Source organism: Phalacrocorax carbo, chromosome 1, assembly GCF_963921805.1.
Source record: "Phalacrocorax carbo chromosome 1, bPhaCar2.1, whole genome shotgun sequence".
Classification (NCBI taxonomy): domain Eukaryota; kingdom Metazoa; phylum Chordata; class Aves; order Suliformes; family Phalacrocoracidae; genus Phalacrocorax; species Phalacrocorax carbo.
Genome location: NC_087513.1, coordinates 85630157 through 85651958, shown reverse-complemented (window position 1 = coordinate 85651958; position 21802 = coordinate 85630157). Strand labels below are relative to the sequence as shown.

The window sequence follows — 21802 nt, the reverse complement described above, 5'->3', positions numbered from 1 at the left end:
TGTATGCTCAATGGCTTTCCAAAGGAAGAGGTGTCTTACTGGTGGGGTAGCGATCCAATTGTCTTGTCTTAGTATAAACCAAGAACAAATCAAGTAGGCACAGTGTGTATACAAGTATCAAAAAGTTAAAGGAAAAAAAAAGGGGGTAAAAAATAAAATTAGACTGCTGAGAGGCAGAAAACTTTTTGTAACTGCAGTATGCATCCAAAAGCAGCTAAAGTCAATAAGAACTAGCAAACACTCAATGAACTGATTGAAGTAGGTTCAGTGGATTTCTTATTTTCTAGGAGAATAACATTGAATCACAAACATTCTCTGAAGTAATCAGCTTGATAACATTTTTAGCAGGAGAGACTAAAGAACATCTAGGAAATACAGATTCAACCCTAGTGATCAAAACATATAAGGGATGCTTCTAAGCTTGTGAATTTCTTATTATTCCAGGACAGAGAATTCTCACAGTAATAATCCATACAATAATCCTACAGACTGTCTGGGAAATTGCTCTTTACCTGTGTATCTAGATAATGAGCTCTGATTCCAAATGGTAAATGTTCCCTGATAAGTCATGTGCACTATGACCTGTATTTTGTTGCCAGCTAAAACCATCCTTGAGAGGTGGTAGGCAGTGCATGGTAGACAGTTTGTGACTTTCTTCCCTTCCTCCCTGTAGGTTGCTTGTTGCACTGGTAAAGTTAATAATTGCATATTCAATCTGTCAATCATGCAATTACACAGCAGCATGACTGACATCATAAGAGTGGAAAGAAAAATGCAGTGATGAGCTGTGTAGGACTGGGCTAGCACAGGCTGTGCTAGGGCTCCTGGTTTTGTATTGGACTTGGCTAATTTCAAGAGAAGACTCCGGCCTCTTATATAAGCCATGGCCAACTAAGAAAAAATGTGGCCATAGCTGAAAAGTTTAGGAGGATGACTGGCTTATGAAGCAAAATTATTTGGACTGAGATGAAAAGGGAAGGTTTCAAGGACATGGTAGGGGTATGCTTGAGCTGGGGTTAGGCAAGAAGAAGGGACCCTGAATATGGACAGATATCTCCTGGAGGCCATGGCTAGGATTAGAGGTATGCAAGGAAATAAATAATTTATTTCATTTTCCTAATACATGTTCAACTTTCAAATGCTTGAAAAGTCACATCTTTGAGGTTCTTGAATCTATTGATCTCTCTGAGAGGGCGACCACACTACTGGTTTAGGGGATTTAAAGGTTGAAAAGGATAGTCCTAATCTAGATATTAGAACTACTGATCAAGAGGCTTGATGCAATAAAAATTAGATTTCAGCCATCTCAGCTCTCATTCCAGCTGATGAATGGCCACATGAACGTTAGAAAAGAAGGGGTCAGGAACACACCCAGAAAAGAGGAAAGGGACTATCTTTTCTTATTGCAGCAGAGACATAAGTAACCATAAACCTTTTCTCAGTAACACTTGGGTCTTGCTTACATTTCAGACTTTCATCATTGTTAGAGCAAACACTATAAACTACTTATATGAACTCCATAGTTGCCAAGTACTAGTTGCTGACTGTACTAGTGTGTCCTCTCCTGTCTCAGCTGAGATAAACGATGTCAATATAAAAGTTGTAGCACAGACATGTTATCACTACCATTAAAGATTTTTTAAATACCTTATTTACTATCAAAGTTATACTAGTAAATCTTGTACAGTTTTGACTAAGCTCTTCCTGTTTTCCTTCTCCTTCCCGCATCCAAATGCAGATACCCATACGAAAACACCTAACCCTCCTGCACAGCAGGAGTCTTGCCTTTTTCCCATAAAACAATCCCCTGTAGTAATATGAGATAAAGATGAAGGTAAACAGAGGGAAGACAGTAGTTCTCTTGGCAGCCAGAATAATAAATCTATCACAAACAAGGGCAAAGCAATTCCCCTCTGGCAATAATCTTTCCTGTTATCACTGGCCGCTGATACAGGGATGATAATGAGAGTCAGCATGACATTCACTGGACTTCCTCTGCCTTTTATCAGCCCCCTGCTTTGACTTGTAGGAAAGCACTGGGGGAAGGGAAGAACTGCACTGAGCAAGTGCACCCAGGTTGAAGTACTGGGTCACACTTTGGCATGAAGGCTGCAGAAAGACTTCTCTGTGGAACTCATTAAACTAAAACATCCGTATACTTACCAGCAAGAGCCAATTTTGACTGTCACTGAAGGAAGAGGGTGCAAAAAGTACCCAAGGGCCATGAGGGAGCAACAGTCTCCAGATGCCAGAAACAGGTAGCTTAGTATTTCAAGCCCAGAACAAGATAAGCCAGCAGAAGAAAGTGAAGGAAGTGCCCTACAAGTGGCACAAATGTGTCCCAGGGATGACATTTAATGTCCATGCCATCTAAAAATGTTAAACCCAGAACAGGAGTCCAGGGAGTGGCTGTAGATTGACATTAGAAGCTATTGACCAAAGTCAGGAGTGGTAGAAGAATAATGGGTAAATAGAAAAAGAAGGCACAGAGGATAAATGACGGGAACTATTCTAACTTTCATTTAACCTGAGAACTGAAATAAGCTCTAGAAGCTGGTAACTCAGTTTATCAGAAGTTACTGATTTTTGCATGCTGTATTTGTGTGTTTAATAACATCGCTCACTGTCTTACTTATGTGCATTATTTGGTGTTCAGAGTCAGCAAAAATCACTGAGATTACTTGTGGTATCTTGTTCAGACACTGCCCTTGGTCTGGAATGTAACTCAATTTTTGCCTGTTTGTATCAGAGTCATATTCTATTTCACAAATAGTGTTATGTCTATATATTATTTTGATAGGGATCAATCAGAAAAGAAAAAACAAAAAGCAGATGTGGTCCTTGTGAGATTCCTCAGATCCCACTCCCTCTGCTCCTTGTCCTTGCACCAAGGGGAAAGCTGTTGCTCTCTGCCAGGTGCACTGGGTGGGCTGATTGACCTTTATTTAGCAGGAGAGGGACAAAAATGTCCCAGACCACAGGCTTTTGAGTACTACATGGACCATAGGCTCACAGAAGTCTACAGGCTCCTCAGACCCCCATCATGCTGAGGGACAAACTCTGCCACCTGCTAAAGGCTAATTGTTCTGAGAAGAAGATGCAGCTGACCCTTGCCATGGCAGATTACAGCCTCGTCTTCATCACAGAGGGTCCTATTCAAGGAGGGAAGGGGACCCAGGGGGTAGAGTGCTTCCCTGTACCATGGGGACCACAGCTCTGGCTACAGAACTTGCTGTTATACAGCACTGCTGGTACCACTGGCACCACCACTGCTGGCCAGCAGGTTCCTCATCCCCATTCTCCCTCCCTCCAAGAGAAACAGTTTGAAGTCCTATCAGTAAACCCCTTAAGATGGAGGGAAGGTCTCTGTAGGGGTGGTGTACTCACCTTGCTTTGAGCAGGAGCGTTCTCCATTGTGTTCTTGCAGGAGACCTTCACCATGGCAGTCTAATTGTACTTTCTGGCAAGACCACTTGGACAGACATGTCTGTCTATACAATTTCCTACTGAATTTTGCCACACTGATCACTACAGCCCCATCTTCTCTTGACCTATAGTCTTGAATGCTGGGGAACATGATTATTTTACCAAATCAGCTGCTGCACACGTGGATCTGCTTGAAAGTGCATTAATGTCTTTAATATCTATGTTCTGATACCAGGTCTGTAATGTCATTTTTACCATAATGCCTTCCTCAACAGTATCAGTCCACAGGAGTGTCTGGCCCTGGCTGTGAATTTTGTTTCTGCCCTGCTCACAGAACTGCATTGGAAATAAGAGGCAGACATCAGGAAAGCAAGAGGTCAGCACTCCCTAAAGAACACCTGGTACCACCTCCAACCAGATAACAGTACTTTTTTCAGCTGTGGCCAAGTGGAAAAGATCAGGCTGAGCTACTCAGTGCCTCTTGCACTGGAACATCTCACAAGACAGCCTCTGATACTGAGCTGTCATCCTTCTCAGACAACCAACTGTTCTCTGTGAGTGCTGCTGTCACTTCTTGCTGGCCTACTGGCCATTTTAGTATGGACATTGTAGGACCTGTGGGAAGAGAAGGCCAAAGGCTTTCGGAAATGGTGTGAACCTGGCTACCTTGCCACAGCTATACATAGAGATGGCTGCCAGCAAAAGGGTGTGACAACAAGGCAGTTGTAACAGGAGGTTTTAGAACTGGATGGGTGTTTGCCTGTCTTGTGATACATCTTACTACAATGAATGTTGGGAGAAGTGGCATAAGGTGTAGGGTTTAGAAGTTGGCTTGTCCTGGTGTGGTTTTTTTTCTGGTCATTCCTGTAGCTCCTTTGGTAGATGGGTCATACCACATATTTCCTCTATACCTTGGAGAAAAAGAGGGTTCTAGGAGGCATATCATCTGCATCATGGCAGAGGAGAAGACTCTTAAGGATCTGAAGCAGAAGAAAGAAGGACTCAGGTCTCTCTATGTGGACCCATGTTCTCTTTAGATACCAATATGGTGTCCTTCATGCCTTTATGCAGTTAGCTGCTCAGTGTCATGCTCTGAATGCATTCGCCATAGATCAGGGAAGCAGCATTTAAGTAAGAAGCTGTTATATATGGCAGTCAATTGATCATGTCAGCTACAATGTACACCCTCACCTGAAGCACTGAAACATACATTTAGGCAAGAGAAGAACTTTACTTAGTCCTTGCTTAATCTTCCCAACAGAAAGATTTTCATATACCTCTTAAATATAGTTCCTACACCACACTGGCTGTTTCTTCTGTCACTACTATGTTGCACATCTGTGACCTGTTTAATCTTGCATTTGCCTTTACCATTCCTGGAAAGCTTAGGTGAACCTGCAGTTCTTTTACCCTGTGGGCCTGGAGCATTATGGACTTCCAATTAATGGAAATGAGATTTCCAACATTTCCTATTTCGATATGGAATTGGAACTAAAAGCAGCATACATTCAGTGAATTGTCCTCTACTACTGATAATAAACTTGATGCCAAGCAGTGTAATATTAAACACCTCTCTGGTCTGAAAAAGGGCTCACAGTTTTGTTGGTAAGTAATTCAGAGGAATAAAAACAAAGGCTGACTGAAGAATTGTTTAAGGACCTTAATAGGATAACTGAACAATAGAATGACAGAAGAAACAGTCACAATAAATGTAAAGTGATGACTGGGAGAAGGAACAGGTGTTCTAGCTTTGCATACATGAGAATCATCCAACTGTTACTATTTAATCTGACTTTTACTATTTAAGAATAAGGTCTCGGGGCTAAATAAAATGGTAATAATAATAATGACTCCCTCAGTATTTTTTTAGAACCATGAGTTAAGAAGAAGGAAAATAAGACTAGATAAAATGCAATGTGCAACTACATCTTGAGTAATAGTTGCATTTCTGTTTCCCCCAATCTTGAAAAGAATATAGTAGAGCTGGAAAAGTTTCAGAGGATGGTCAAAATTATAGAATAGCTTCTGTATGAGGAACAGCTAAGCAGTCTTGAACCTCCCAGGCTGGAAAGGGCAGCGAGGGCTGGACATGAATAAAAACATGAGGTGATATGGAGAAAGTGAACTGAGAAGGTTTCTTTTGCTATATTTTAGGAGGTAGGCAGTGGGTTCAGAACGAAAAGAAGTTGGTGGTCAGAAAACATACACCTGGTTCTATTAAAGTCACAATTTCTTGGAACTTAGATGCAGGCAAACAGTTTTTATTTGCTTTTCTGTAATAGAAGTAAGTGCTTCTTTTTTTTTTTTTTTTGTGAGCCCTTTAAAAATAAGGGTAGATAAGAGAGTTCATTGCACATGAGGAATTAAAAATACATTCTGTGTCATATTTAGAAGACAATAATCTTATTGACCAGTAGGTCACTTGCACTGCTGTTCCTCTGAGTACTTTAATTAATTACAGAATCACAGAATATTTGAGCTTTCCATGGGACAGTTGCTGTCTTGTCCAATACCATGCTCAAGCAGTGTCAAGTAGAGCAGGTTGCCCTGGACTATATCTGGACAGCTTTTGAATACCTCCAAGGACGCAAATTCTACAACCTCTTCATGCAACCCACGCCAGTGCTCAGTCACAGAAAAAAAACTTCTTTCCTTATGTTCAGACAGAATTTCCTGTGTTTCAAATGGTGCCCATTCCATCTTGTCTTGTCACTGGGCACCACTGAGAAAAGTCTGTCTTCATCATCTTCAGACTCCCATCAGATGAGTTTTGGCTTTCTTAACCTCATTCTTGCACACTTGGATGGTGTTTCTGTATTCCTCTCAGGTCATACAACCCTGCTTATACCTTTTTATGTCCGAGTTTAGACAGGAGCTCCTTGTTCATTCATACAGGCCTCCTGCTGCCTTTGCTTGATTTCCTGTTCAACAAGATGGATTGTTCCTGAGCTTGGAGGAGATGATTTCTGTACATCGAACAGCTCTCTTGGACCCCTCTTCAGGGCCATATCCCACAGGATTCTTCCAAGCAAATCCCTGAAAAGCCAAAGACTGCTCTCCTGAACTCAAGGATTGTGATCTTGTTTTTAGTCCTTCTCCCTCCTCAGTTCCTGAGGCTATCCTGGACCTTCACACTTCCAACAGTCCTTCCTTATTCTAAGTATCAGGTCCAGCGGAGCACCTCCCCTTGCAGTCAATGCACTCCAGAAACTTCCTGGATTGTTTGTGCTCTGCTGCGTTGTTGCTCCAGTAGATTGCTTCCAGGGATGGTGAACATGAGGCTTTTCAGTTTTCTGAAGAATTCAGAATTTAATTCTTAAATCTCTCTGTGGTCTATACTGAGGCTGACTACATACTCAAAAGTAGTTATTTTTCTGTAGCTGTAAAAAGCAGTAATTTCTTTTTAACAGTGAAATATTTTGCAGCTTCTGCAAATGATCTTCAGGCAAATTCTGTTCTCTTCAGTATCCCAGTAGAGTTTTGGGTAGTTCTGAGTTTCAGGTTATAGACATCCATAGTTACTATGGTAGTTTACACAGGATAAAAGAATGTGTATCCTAGGCTACGCACAGTTAAGACTAATTGGCCTAACTTCAATCTGAAACAAACTTGAGGGTCCACAGGGTAAAGTACTTAAACACTGTGTTTCCTCACATCATCAAATCAGAAAAGAACATACTGCATATAATTTGTCAGAGTTTTTAGAGCTGCTTTCGTTGAAAAGGTGTAGGTGCTGCTCACATTTGCATTAACACTGTGCAGTAAATACGGTGAAGCTGCTTTGTATTCTAATGTACTTTTAGAATCTGTTCTCAATGCCAGTAGTTGAAAGGCAAACATTCCTCACCCATGACCTTTTATAAATATTTTGTGGAAATGGATAACTCAACCCCAACTGTCACTTGGTTCCTTTAAGGACACATAAGAATCTATTACTTCACCAGAAGGCAGGAATTTGTGGTAGAGATATATGGCTCAGTTTTAACAATATGAGCAAGTCTTTTAATCCTGCCTATATCCTTAGCAATGCCCAGACTGAAGTGTCTGTTGCAGTAACAACTTGTGGAGGATGTCTTTGCTACTCCTATTATCAGTGTGGAGACTTTTACCATTATCAAATACAAAAGCATAGAAAGCCTTCACATGCAGATAAACAGCAATGAAATCTGGTTCCTCAAGTAGTTCTAAGTCAATTAATAGTAAACAAAAACACTTTAAATTAGCAGGTTCTGATAAGGTAGTCTCTAACATTAATAGCCTATGTCTGTCCTCCCTCTGTGTTAAGATGATGAGCTAACAGAGTTATCATTGTATCACACAGGTATGTGGAAGCTCTTCTATCAATACTAACAGCAGCAACTTCAGCTGCTACTTCACTAACACAAACATTGACAAAATAGCTTTTAATGTAGTGTTTACCACCAGCTTCTCTCCAGCATGCCCGGTTTCTTTGTAATGATTTTGTGGACACTCACAACTGTAGCTGAGTTTACCTTGAGAATTTGTATTTGCTGTATGTTTCTGTATTGATGCATTATTTCTCATGTACATACTTTGAATGCCACCTGCTGTACAGCCTGGGCAGTAACCTCTGTATTCCAGTTGCCCCTTTACTACTGTTGTTGACAATTTTGCTAGCAACAGGTCTAACTTCTTGAAATACCAGGAACGCTAGTACATGCTATTTCCATCCCTCCTGTCCCAAACTTGTCTGAAATAATTTAATCTGCTAATCTGCCAAATTAGCATGCAAGTATGAGCTGTCAAAACAATTATGTACTTCCTTTGTCCACATAAAAAAGCTGATTGCATGCAGCTACCCTATTAGGTTTCAAACAGATGTGGGATGCCCCCTTATGCCATTTACACACAAGCAGATTTTTTTACTTTCTACAGCACAAGATCAATGGCAAGGGTTAGATTGATCAGCATGCTGCCAGCCCATGGCATTTATTTGCTTGGACAGGAGGTCTGTATAATTTGTGGAAAAGCTTAGATTTTATAGCATTATAAGTAAGGGACATGTAGCTGGGCAATCTCACTGAAGTATCAAGATATTCTTACTGCTACTGTGCTATAGTTGCGACAGCTTTCTCAGGAATAGACAACTGTAGTGCTGACAGACAACACCGCTTGCTAGTCAGCTAGCTCCTGGTATACGAGATTTCCACTTTGTACCTGGACACCTTGGATTGTTTGGAAATAACGTCTTAAAACATACAATTCCGGACACCTTAAGGACAGAACACAGCACCTGAATGATGCTGGAAATGGGTGAAAAAAATGTTTTTCAGCCAGTAGCAGAAAAAGCTGCTTGCAGCACCCTGCTAGGACCATGCCATCTAGGCTAAGGTACCTGCAAGCAACCTCCACCTGTGAGGAGCAGTTCGGTACAAGGACAACATGGGCAACAGCCAGGCAAGGTTAGTGCCAAGTGGGAGGCAAAGTCTTTGGTGCTGTTTCTGCTGCACATGTTACTGTTAAACTTTCTCCATAGGAAAAGCATTAAGGTCAGTAACAGCACTTGTATGGAGCTGTGGGTGTCACCTTGGGAAGTATTGCCTGGGTTGTTGACTGGAGAGACTGAAGGAGGTGGTTTTATTCATTGTGGAGAAGAGGAGGCTGAGGGGGTCTATTTGCTCTCTGCCACTACCTAGAGGGAGGATATAGATGAGATGGAGCCAGGCTCTTCTCAAAGAGGCACAGGGAAAGCGCAAGAGGCAACAGCCATGACTTACAACAAGAGAAAGTCATGCCTGAGCAGGGGGTTGGACTGGATACTGCCAGAGGTCCCTTCCCTTCTAAATCTTTCTGTGACTGTCTTTATTTCACTTTGTTAGAGACAAAACCAAAATACCAGCATCCAAACTTAGATTATTAATAGAACTATGAAGACCAGGTCTGATAGCAATACACACTGGAAATGAGAGATCTTCTTCAAGAAGTTGCCACAAGAAGTGTATGTCCAGAGCAAAATATATGACAATTTCGTATCTCCATGTTTTAAAAAGGCAAGGTAGCTCTGAATATCTCTCCCACACAAGGAAGGACAGAGCACTACTTTGTTGTTTGGGGAAGAGGTTCTTACATAAATTATTTGCAAACAGAGTAGATAGGACAGCTAGAAACTCATGATTTGTCTCTAGGGCTGGCACTCTAGAGAAGTAAATCTATACTCAAACCACCCTTTAACTTGGTCCTTATCAATGAATGCCATGCATATTCCACCTTACTAAAATCTTAAAAATTAAATCCATGTTACTTTAAGAAAAAGTTAGTAGGCCTGTTCTCATTTTTCTTTTCCTCAGCCTTCCTTCTGGCATGCCTGGTGGCACTGGAAACACACTGGGATTCTGAAATTGGTACATCCCTCAGACAGGAAAGGTCTCAGCACAACCCCACAGCACAAAAGCAGGTGGTCGGTCTGCCCAGTGACTGGCTGATAGTTACAGAAAAGGAGCACTACTATGTGTACATTGCAGGGGAAAGCCTTTCAACTCCCCAGACATTTGTGCCATGTAGCCAGGACAAGACGCTATCACTGATTTCTGCAGCAAATTTCTGACAAGGCAAGGCATTAGTTCTGTGATCCCACTAATGGGAAGTGGGGAGAGAAATAAATGCAGATCTTCAAATAGGCATATAGAACCGAGTCACTAGATGCCAAAGCAAGGGGAAGTAGATGGCAAGGTGGATGTGGTGGATAAGTGAATAGGAAGCCTTTAGCTGCAGTAGATATTAAATTTCAGTCTGACTTAAGGGAAGATGGGCAAAGGACCTCTTCTTTTTGCCTCTGTTAATTTCAGCAGAGGCCAGCCTGTGAACCAACAAATACTGCCAGTATAAAAGAGGTGACTCTCTCCCCCCAAAGACTGAATATAAGAAGCTAAAAATTGTTCCCTAATAGCAGTAGGTGATGGTCCTAAATGCCTGCACTTCTAATCAGACAGCAAGAAACTGAAGAATTCCTTTCTTTCTTTTCTGTTGTCATTGTCAGCAGCCCACATCTTGCCCTGTAGAGCTTGGCCCTGTATTCATCTGCATCTTTTGTCCTCTCCAGCTTTAGAATTAGCAATTGAAATCTGCACAAGCAATCTTTCTCATGATCTCAGTTCTCCAGGTCTCTTCTGCCTTCTAACAGTACTCTCTGTACGACTGACAACATCTTCAAACAGAAAAAGAGGAGAGAGGGGCTGTGGAGAATCCCCCCACTGCCTTGGGACAGCACAGGGAAAGGGTCACGCAAGATATTTTTAGAACAGAATCCAATGGCAGTGATGTGAGGAAGGCACAGAGGAAAACACAGCTGTGAAACCTAACACTTGGCTTCATATATACTGAGAGCAGGAACAGCAGAGAAACAAACCGAGGAGACGCAGCAGAAGACAAGAATGAAAAAAAGGTATGTAAGGATAACAAGTGAATAGTAAAAGAGTAAGTGACAAAAAGGCAATGAACACCTGGGACAGAAATGGCTAAAAGAGAATATGGGAGAGAAATGGCAAAAGACTGAGCCAGGAGGAGAAAAATTTAATAAAGTGGCCATGTTATATAAATAAGCAGAGATACTTTCATCAGCACTCTCATGTAGATGATTTGTGACCTTGAAGGCCAACCAGCAACTACACAGTCTACTGTCTCTCCTCATCCCAAGGTATAAGGACTTCATAAGTGACTTAGGTTTTAGATTGAGACACTGCAATAGATTTTCTACATCAAAGGAAAATAGCAGTCATTCTTACAGTCTTTGAAGCCAGATGATGACCTATCATCTCTCTTTTATTACGGACCAGCATGCCCAGAGACCAGTGACTGCTTTATGTGTGAAAACTGATGTATATAGCATTAGTTTCAGAGTGCTCTCTGCTACTGTTCACTCACTCAAAAAGAAAGAACTAATATGACCGACTACATAGAGTGGTTAGCAGTAATGATGATACTTGATAGGAGTATGCTCATAAAGATAGCATTTTAAGGCATAACTTGCTAATACACTCAAGTCCCAAAAGTGGCTGGGGTCCACTTTAGACACAAACATCCAGAATTACAGTTCCTTGATCACTTGCTACCTAATCCTCGTAACTGTTCTTCATTTTTAATGTTTTGAGAAATAACTCATCCATCATCAGGGTTAGTGATTCAGCACCTACTTAGCACTAATGCCTAGATTAGATCCAGCAATTAGCTGCTCTTAGTAACTACCTGCTACTCTGCCTGTGATCCCTAAGGACTCAAGTATATGGTCATTCTCAAAGAATTCCTAAATTTATAGCCACCTCTTTAATGAAATAGGTTGTAACATGGTTGCCTTCTTATCATAAAGTTTATCTGGGGTGTGGGTGACTTGAATTAAATTAAATAACTATGTGTTTTGGGGTTATCCATGCAGACACTTGAAGGATCAAACAGCTACAATTTATTACACAAACCTGTCCTGTCCAGAAGCCAAAAAAGCATTCAGTGGCAAATATTTGGGATGAATTTATGAATAAATGAAGATTATGCAGTACATTGCCTTGCTTTCTCTCCCAAATAGCTATTTAGTAATGTACAAGTGTTTTGCCAAAGACTTGTCTTAGCTCAAGTTATACATATTATACTCTTTAAACTCAAGAAACCTAATGCCAGTTGTGTCTTCCCACAATCATTCAGGAAAACTGTCTCTAAATACTCTGACTAGTCTAGTTCTAAACTAAAGAATCTAAAACTGAAAATTCTAGATTAATTAGTTTTTTACAGTTACAGAAGTACAGCCTTTCTCCCTAAGTAGCAGACTTTCTATTTCTGCATTTTTTGCTGTCTCATGCTGTCTTCTTTACCACTGCTTTTGTTCAGTTTTGTAGTATTTCCCTACAGGTCAGTACCTCATGCAATATGATCAATTCAGAAACCAGCTCAGTTTGAATTTCTTATCTAAGAACCCAACTCTTGTTCTCCCTCCATAAACCTTGCGTGTTTGTATACTGTACAAACAGGCCACTGCAATCCCATTATGTCATATATTAGGCCCAGTCTCCATGCTCTACTGTCGGTGCTACTCAATCCTGACACTGAGGATGCTACATTTTTGTATTGGACTACAGAAAGCCAGGCCAGCAGAGATGAAATATTTCATAATCCAGCCTTTCCATTGTAATGATTGGCTCCTTCAACAATGTTAATACTTGGTAAGTGATAAACAGTGTTCTTAGTAAAACACTGTTGAGCTGAGGGTGAGTGCTTGTGATGAGCCTATGTGGAACACTAAGAAATTTACATTAATTACATAAGTCTGGGTTTGAAATCAAGCTTTCAGTCATCAGAGCTATATGGTCACACTGAAGATCATACAATTCTTCGTTCATCTGTAAGGCACTACATCACACACAAGAGCAGGGCTTAGCAGCAGAAAATGTCGGACTGAAAGCTGCTGTCCTGGTCTTCACCTCAGCTTTCTGTTCCCAAAGGCAATCATACATTCCTCTTAGTAAACCAGGTGTTCTGGCTTCTGTAAAGACTCTCTCCATCTTTTTTTACAGTAGCTCAAAGAAGATGACATTTCATGTTTTCCTTAGCCCCAACAGTCCTACTTGTCTCCAAACACTGCTACCAAAACTTTGCATGCTCCGGTACAAACAGGCCACCATTCATTTTCATAGGCCTGAATTCCATTCATACTGTTCCTTAGGCAATATGGAGTGTATGATGCCAATTCTCACTTCAATTACTAAAGGAAGTGGTTTTTAGATACAGTACAAACTGCTGTCTCATCTCTCAGAGAAGTACTTAAAGCAGAAAGTGGGGCAACAGCCTCCATCAAAATACCTATAAAACAAAGCAGTGCAAGACCCCCACTGGGATGTGCCCAAAAGATGCCATAGAGCAAGATGCTTTCTGCTCTCACAGCACCCGTTTATACCCAGAATCCTGATCACATCTTCTGGGAGCTGTAGCAAAGGGCAGGGAAAAGTTTCAGTGCCTTATCCATAGTTGTCTGGAAAAAGGAAACCCATTCATGACCAGCAGTTGCATTTCTATATAGCTCTGCAGACTAGGCATCCCTACAGACTCAGCCCTGAGTCTCTCCAGCACTTTTTCCTTGTCTGGTGTATTTGGTGATACAGATTTTTCACCCATGGGGTTTAGGAACGATTCCCATGTTCATATTGAGAGGAGAGTATGGCCTCATTCCTTCCTGGAGGAAGACACTACCGGGGCATGTGCTCTGGCAGAACTCTCACAGATTCTTCCTAACACAAACAGGGAAGGATATTTGTAGGCAAAGAAAGTGTTTAGCCCCTTAAGCAGAGAAGGGAACAGCTATAGTGTAGGAAACATTCAGTCCTCCTGCACGTATTGTACTCACCAGAGTTTGTTGGTATCTGAATGTTTTTGTTGGAGAGGCATCCCCAGTCATATCCCCAGAGCTAACGTCCTGTGGAGTAGGGGTTGTTCAGGGCAACGTCTTCCTGTCTGCTCTCCACGGCAAAATCATGGAGTGAAACAGACGCAAGGCTTCAGCTAAAATCCCACAGAGCACCCTGAGAGAGAAGGTTACTGGTGAGGGAAAGACAGAGAGGGAGACTGTAACCAGAGACTCCCTGCCCCCTCCTGTTTAGTCTGTGCTTGGACACAGCAGCCGCTTCCCTGCTTTAATATCTGTCTGCTGCCCTGGCACCAGGACAGCTCAGTAAATTAACAGGAGGTAAGGTTTCCCCTCTCCTCTCTCAGGCAGTATCATTCTTCACTGCATTTGAAAGGGGTCAACAGTGGGACCACTGAAAGAATGGGGTTGATGATGGAGCAAGAGTACGGAAGAAAATGATGGAAATAAAAAATTACCAAAATTAGACACAAGAGAACCATCCTGCGACTTGGGCATGATTATTCCTACAACCTGCTTCAGGGACAACTTTGTGAAGTGTCAGCAACTGAGAGGGCAAGGTCTCCTAGCAGACTTTGGAATACTATTCCTTATATAAATTACACAGTGTCCTCACATTTAACATCATTTTTCTGAAAGCACACCCATTATTGCTTATTGCCTGGCCAGAATACGTCACCACAATAGAACAGCCTTCCTCACAGTCCTTGTACCTTCACAAACCTTAACCCACTGGCATAAGCAACACTCAGTATCTTTTTCATAGAGAATCACAGAATGGTTGAGGTTGGAAGGGATGTCTGGAGGTCATCTGGTCCAACCCCCGTGCTGAAGCAGGGCTACATAGAACCAGCTGCCTGAGACCAGTGGATGTGGAAGTTACATGAGGAAATACAGCACTTTGGGTGTTTATCAAATCATTAAGGAAAAAGTCTGCCAAAAGCCAACTACTGTACAAAGTGCAGAATATGAACATTATGGAAATTTCTTAAAGTTTCAAGAAAATTTAAGATCAACTGCGTGAGGTCTGTTTGTATTCTTAGTTATGATTTATGGCTGAGAGTCCGATTCTATAAAGACATATAAAGTAAAGATTAATGATCCTAAGCTTGTAATAAACACTGCAGGTCTACTAGAAAGGAGGAAACAAATAATAGGTACTTTAGAATATCAGCTGTGAATTTACTTTTGATGTAAAATAAAATTCAGTGGGCTTACAGCAAGGTACAGGTATATAGAGCTGGTTACCTTCTACTGACTAATGAAGAAGTGTTACCAGGAGAAAGGGGCAGGTATTTTTATACTTCTGGAAAGGCGTAGGTGAGATGACTGTATGCACTTCTAGTCAACGGTACTCTGAAAGTTGAGGTTTCTGTGGCAACAGGAAAGAGTACCTGCATTGTCAAGGGGAAGGGGCCATTTATGAGGAGGCTGAAAGAAAGTGGCTTGTTTACTGTAGCAAATGGAGACCTGTTTATAGAAAGAAGTTTGATGAATAAGGGAAAGGACGTGAGAAACTGAAGTCAAGGGACATTGTTGACACACACAAAAAAAATGCTGTTAGTCAGCCATGAATGAACACAGGTCTGAAATTTTGGAATAGGTTCATAAGCCTTTGATCATCATGATTTTGCAGTATCCTTCCAAACAATGCGGTGGGACAAAAGCCAAGCTACTTTTAACACCAAGCTTGATAAATTTTGTGAAAGAAATCAGATGACATGCAGCCTTGTGTAGCAGAGGATTTACATGTGTGACTAGAGGCTTTTTTCTGTGATTGCAAACATAGTGTTAGGCCTTGATTCTGTGTAACTCACTAACGATTTCTTATGATCTACCAAAAGAAGAGACCTTGGATCTAAGTGGAAATTCAAAAAATATAGGATGAACTCCATGGAACTGATAAAATTTGGTTTTGGTACCCAGTATTTTAGTACGTGATGTTTTGGTATGTTTTAAAAGATTTCACGGGGAAGGCTATCATTGTATAAGCTGTAGAGTTTGTTGGCAAATGTCCTGTTAGTATTCTAGCAGTCAGAACTTCCTGGGACTGTTTTACAGATAAGTACATTTAATTTTTTATTGTTACTTTTTCTCATATACTGCTAGATATTGCTTCATTGGTCTAAATGTTACCGTCTGTATGTATGTCCTATCCTTTCTGAATTGACTGCGTAAAATAAATCTTTTACTCAACACTTTCTGAGGGATTAGTGCTAGTGGTGCATGAGATCATAAACCATTGGGCAGTAGTGCAAACATGCTCTGGGGTTCATATATTCAATGAGAGGAAATAGATACTATTCCAACAGTAAGTGGAGGTGAAAATTCAGAGAGAAGAGGGTGTATTACTGTGTGTGGTACCGTATGAATTGTTGGCTTGCTGTGTTGTTGTACAGTCTCCCCCTTGAGCTGATAGGAACAGAGGAGTGGGAGCAAAATCAGCTAGGAAAAGCTGTAAAAATGGGTCTAGCACAGCTAAGCATAGTGACAAAACACTTACATGAAGGGAAAAAAACGTTGAGTTGTTCTGAAGCTTCATTCAAAATGAATTGTGGTGGGGTGTTACTTTGAGTGTGGATTTTGTTTTTCCTCTGGATCTAGGCCAAGGCTGGGAGCTTCAGCCAAAATGTGGAATTCCTCAATTTGCTGCCCAAGAGAGGACCTAATGCCTTCTCAGCCTTCTGTGAAGCTCTACGAGAAACCAAGCAGCAGCATCTGGAGGCAATGATCTTGAAGACAACATCCAACCTGACCCATGGGGTTGCAAGGGTATAACAGTTTTTTTAAAAAAATCAAATGATTGCACTGCATTTCCGACTGGGTTCGGGCACATAGTGGTCTTTTACAAACGGGAAAAAAACCCAATTGCTTACAAACAACAGGATGGGGTTTTGTTGCAAATTGAAACATGTAGTAGCCTTAGTAAAAGCAGAGGGGAAGAAATTTGGGAAGAGAATTGTCATGCAGAATCAGTCACAGGATGGTAGAGGTTGGAAGGGATCTCCGGAGGTCATCTGGTCCAACTCCCCTGCTCAAGCAGGGTCACCTTGAGCAGGTTGCCCAGGACTACATCCATACGGCTTTCGAGCGTCACCAAGAATGGAGACTCCACAACCTCTCTGGGCAACCTCTTCCAGTGCTCAGTCACCCTCACGGTAAAAAAGTGTTTCCTGATGTTCAGAGGGAGCCGACCGTGTTTCAGTTGCACCCGTTGCCTCTTGTCTTGTCACCGGGCACCACTGAAAAGAGCCTGTCTCTGTCCTCTTTGCACCCTCTCCTCAGGTGTTTATATACACTGCTAAGATCCCCCTGAGCCTTCTCTCCTCCAGGCTGAACAGTGCCAGCTCTCTCAGCCTTTCCTCAGATGTGAGGTGCTCTGGTCCCCTTCATCATCTTTGTGGCCCGCTGTTGGACTCTCTCCACTATGTCCCTATCTCCTTTGTACAGAGGAGCCTAGAACTGGACATAGGACTGCAGGTGCAGCCTTGCCAGAGCTGAGTAGAGGGGAAGGATCATCTCCCTTGATGGGATCTGCTGGCAACGTTCCTCCTAATGCAGCCCAGCATACCATTAGCCTTGCTTGTGGCAAGGTTGCATTGCCGGCTCACGTTCAACTTGGTGTCCACCAGGTCCCCCAGGAACTTGTCTGCTAAGCTGCTTTCCAGCTGGTGGCCCCCAGCATATATTGGTGCATGGGGTCGTTCCTCCCCATGTGCAGGACAATGCACTTCTTGTTCTACTTCACAAGTTTGACTTTATGAGGATTTGACTCCTATTCTTTTTTTTTTTCTGTTTTCTAAGTTTTTCTCATCATCCTCAAAAGTGAATTTCAAGTTTTAAAACAGTTTGTGATAGATGGCTATACCAAAAGGATGACCATTCTAACATCTAAATATATGTCATTTCATCCTGAGAACAACCTTGAAAAGATCTCATATTTTCCTCTGGTGTTAATGTTGGGGTTTTTTTCTTAATCTCTGACTAGTAATGACATGGGAATATAGAAAACAACAAAAAAGCTATGCTTAAATCAATTTGTTTTACCACTCAAAGCTGCTCAACAGCACAGTCACAAAGGGTTTTGGGGATCTTGAGGATCGTCAGTAGGGTTGCAAATAGGGAGGTCCTGCCTCCTGCCCTTTTTTGTGTCCAGGGCCTCTGCCACAAGAAAAGCAAGGGGGAACTAATAGGGCAAAATCAGAGAGCTACTCTGGGCTACTCCCTTGAGAAACAGAGCACTGAGCAGCCATGGTAACTGTCATGTCAGCTCAGTCATAGCTACTGTCTGCTGTATCCTGAGGCAGCAGCAAGCTCAGCGGTCTGTGGCAGATTCAGCAGCTAACACAGGCCACAGATTTTTGCACAGACACCTGCTAGTTTTTTCCTCTGTTATCTGTAAAGCATTTCAGGCAGGGAAATTGATAAATTCTATTTATATCAAGGCAAGGTAGACAGTTACTTAAGACAACATCATTACTTCCTAAGCTGTTTCTCATACTAAATAAAGATGGATTATGTAAGGGTACGTGAAAGGTGATCACTTTACTAAAGTGATCCAGTCAAGGACCTTAGAAGGTACAGAAGATAATAAAGAAAGGGGGAAGCCACAGATAAAACCATGCAGAGACTCAGGCCTGAGAGACAAGGGATAAGAGATGATGCAAAAGACCAAATATCTCCAGTCACTATTTCATGGGCCATTAAGAAACTACAGGTACAGCTTTGGGGAGGACCAGCCTGGACTTTCTAACTAAAAAGGGGGAAGCAAGAGGAACATAAGAATTTGAGCTATTTGAACTGGGTCTGTAGGACTATGCAAAACGTGTTAAGGAAAAGGGCTGGGCAGAACAAAGTGAGGAATGTACAGAAAGAGGCCTGTTTTGTGAAAACCAGGGCTGGTCAGTGTGCTTGCATGACTGAGCGCTGCTTCTGATCACCAGCCTGTCCTATCTTCATATTAAATCCTTTCTTAACTATCTTTCTGTGTAACCTCACTATCCCATGTACATAAATACTGTAAGGATGAGGTGCCAGCAACCAGTGAGACTGGTGTGAGTGAATTTGGGGTCAGCAATTGCCATCAGACTGGGGACTAGGGTTTCTGGGACTGTGGTGCCAGCAACTGAAGCAAGTGGAGTCTCAGCATCAGTAACTGGAGCAGCCATAGCATTCCAGATCATCTCATTGGGTGCCCGGAGTGCTAGCTACAGGTGAGACCTGTGTGGAGACTTGGTGCCAGTAACTGAAGTCAGACTAGGGGTGTAGGCACCCCAGGCCTGTGCTGTCAGCAACAGGAGCAGCTGTTTGCTTCAGTCTCTTGGATGGGACCAGCATGTGCCCTGGGAGCAGCTGCTGAGGGGACCAGCATGAGCAAGGTGAGGCAGGGGCTCAGTACCAGCAGCAGGACTGTGGGTCACAGCCCTTGTGCCAGGTGCCAGCTGCAAGGGGGTGTCTGTATCTTCCCCAAACCTGGGATGCGTGCATATAATTTGGCGACAAACTTCAGTCTGGAGCAAGTAGGAGGCCGTGGGTCTAGTCAGGGGTCTGGTAGGCAGAGGGGCCACGTTGATATTCAGTGGGAGCCATGAACGTGGGGTGCCTGTGGGATAAGCATGTGAGTGCACCTGTTGCTAACAAGCATCAAACTGGACTACCAAGCAGGTAGCAGGCCCATGGAGAAGACAAGGCCCAAGGTTTGGGCAGGAGTATGGGAGAGACAGAGGGGCCATGCATTCTGGGTACTCAATGAACATGCTTGTGAACCTCTAGAGTGGGAATGAGTGCTTTCAATTCTGAACCTCAATCCTTACCAGCCAAAGAAGAGAAAGGGGAGGTGACAGTCTATATGCTTTAAGTCCTGGTAGCACTGAAGCTAGGTGCTGGTAAAGGCAGTGCCTTATCTGTTGCAGTTTGTGTAGCCAGCCACATCAGTGTCCTCCATATGTCTGTCTGATGCACACTCAGCCTTGCTACTGTTTGAACCTGCAAATAGAAAATCAGCCTGAGATGAAAAGCCTGGGGTGTCTGCACTGGGCAGGAAGAATACCCAAGCCATGGAGCTGCTAGAGGCATCGGCAGTTTATAACACCCCTTCACTGTTTATTTCTGTAAAATCAGTTTAGAAAAGTTAAGCCTATGCTCAGTGTGACCTTTTTGTGTCACCCTTTAAGTCACTTTACAAATGACTGAATACTAACAGCTAGCTAGTTTGTTTTTCTTGACAACCTAACACAACAGATCCAAACTTAAGTATTTTTTTAATGCAGCACGATGCTTACCTTTGTCCAAGTGTGGTTTCTATAAGAGGTGTTACTGTTTCTCCTTATTTTGCAGCTGAAAATTAGAACTTTTAGGATTGACAAATAAAAAAAAGTAAAAAAAATCAACAGCCTAAACCAGCAATTCCAGTTATTTTTCTTAAGTTGGAAAAGTCTGAATACAAATCTGAGCTCTTTGAAAGATGTAGTGAATTACACAAAAGACACCTTAAGCATTTGAGCATGCAGGTGTAACAGTTTATGCAAAATTACAGCTACAGTCTAGAGAATAAGTTATACATAACAGCGACCATAAACAAAGTACCAAATGCAGATGATAGAAACAAAGAATACAAAACCTTCACGAGAGAATTCTACAAGTAGGACTGGCAAAAGCAGCAACACTAGGCCAAATTGCATTGAGTAGGACTTAGCACTCATGCCTAGTGAAAAAGCCTCAACCAAGACTGCTGACCCTGTGACAACGGCTGATTATAACTTCTCTAGAGATTCTTGTTCCATTCCTTTCCTTTAAAAGAAACTGTTCTTTGTATGTATACACTAAAGATGTCACCACTGTGTAATGAAGATCTATTACATAACAATCTCTTTTTTTTTTTTTGCATTTCCCTTCTCCTAACTTAATAATTTAGTGTTGTGATATAGTGAAGAATTCCCATAGCTGGAATTCAAGGGTAAGAACATGTTGAACAACACAGGTACAGTGTATGTTAGGAATCTCAGCTTGGCATGAATTTTATTTAACAAGATGTTTTATTTATAGATGTTCAGCCAAATCTTTTGACATTTTGGAAACATGCCCTCTTTCAATACCATTCTGTACATCCTAGTTTTTAAGATCAATGACTGTTTTTACAAAGTCAAATCCTGAGTATCTATTACTTTTCATAATGGCACATGGAAACAAAACCCGTTTAGAATTACTAGAATTGGATTCATTTACTGTTCTACTAAATACAATAATTTTAATTTTGTAAAATGTTTGCTGTTTTTACTCCCTGTGCCACAAAACAGAACTTTTGACCTTTTTATTCTTTTGGTTTTGAGCCAAAATGTGAACTGGTCAACACTTGCCTGCTATCCCAGCTATTAAAGTAATTCCTTAAACTACGCTAGTAGCTCAAAACTTATTTCTGTGAAAATACATATATCTTGTTTATTTTATCTTCTGTATTACTGGAAACACTTTCTGCACAGGCGGATGCTGGTAATTCCACTAACGTTACTACTACATTTCCTATCTGAATGTGGTATTATTGAAAAAACTATGTACTCCTTCCATAAAAAAACCCTTAAGACAGAAAGCACCCTTCTAGGTGACATGGATGAGAGAGTAAGTGGCAACCTCTAGTGGATCTGGATACCAGGGTTTATTTTAGAACTAATGAGAACAGAGTTTTTACATTCTTCTTTCACACTCACTCACTGGTTTTCTTCCAGATGCATTACCTATGTCTCAGCTTCCCTTCCCAGCAGTGAGATCACAGCTGGTCTGTGAAGGTGGAGCAGAAAGCTGTGTTGGTTCTGTTCTGTGCAGCTGCTTGCAGTTACCAGTCTTGGGCATTACAGGTCAAGGACCCTAGGCAGCCCCTGGATTTATTTCCATGCAGCTCTCTGATCCCCTGGATCTTCCCCCCCTTTCCAAGATCTTTCCTCCAGTGGTTCCTTCACCTTCTTTCTGGGCCCTTCCTCCTACCAAGATTCCTTTTTTTTTTTCCTCAGAACACCTTTC

General features: G+C 41.9%; 1 protein-coding gene and 1 long non-coding RNA gene across 2 annotated transcripts in view; both read right to left on the bottom strand.

Annotated features, from left to right (window-relative positions):
- CLCN1 (chloride voltage-gated channel 1) overlaps positions 1-3441 on the bottom strand; it is a 55463-nt gene extending 52022 nt beyond the window's left edge. The window contains exon 1 of the mRNA XM_064442076.1: positions 3388-3441. Within this exon, the coding sequence (XP_064298146.1) occupies positions 3388-3441 (54 nt within the window). The remainder of the gene's footprint in view (positions 1-3387) is intronic.
- Positions 3442-5773: 2332 nt separating this feature from the next.
- LOC135315507 (uncharacterized) lies at positions 5774-19942 on the bottom strand. The gene is made up of 3 exons (XR_010374991.1): positions 19603-19942; positions 13772-13946; positions 5774-6719 (listed from the first exon to the last, which is right to left on the bottom strand). It is a non-coding gene; the product is annotated as an uncharacterized LOC135315507 (long non-coding RNA).
- Between the last annotated feature and the right edge of the window lie 1860 nt (positions 19943-21802).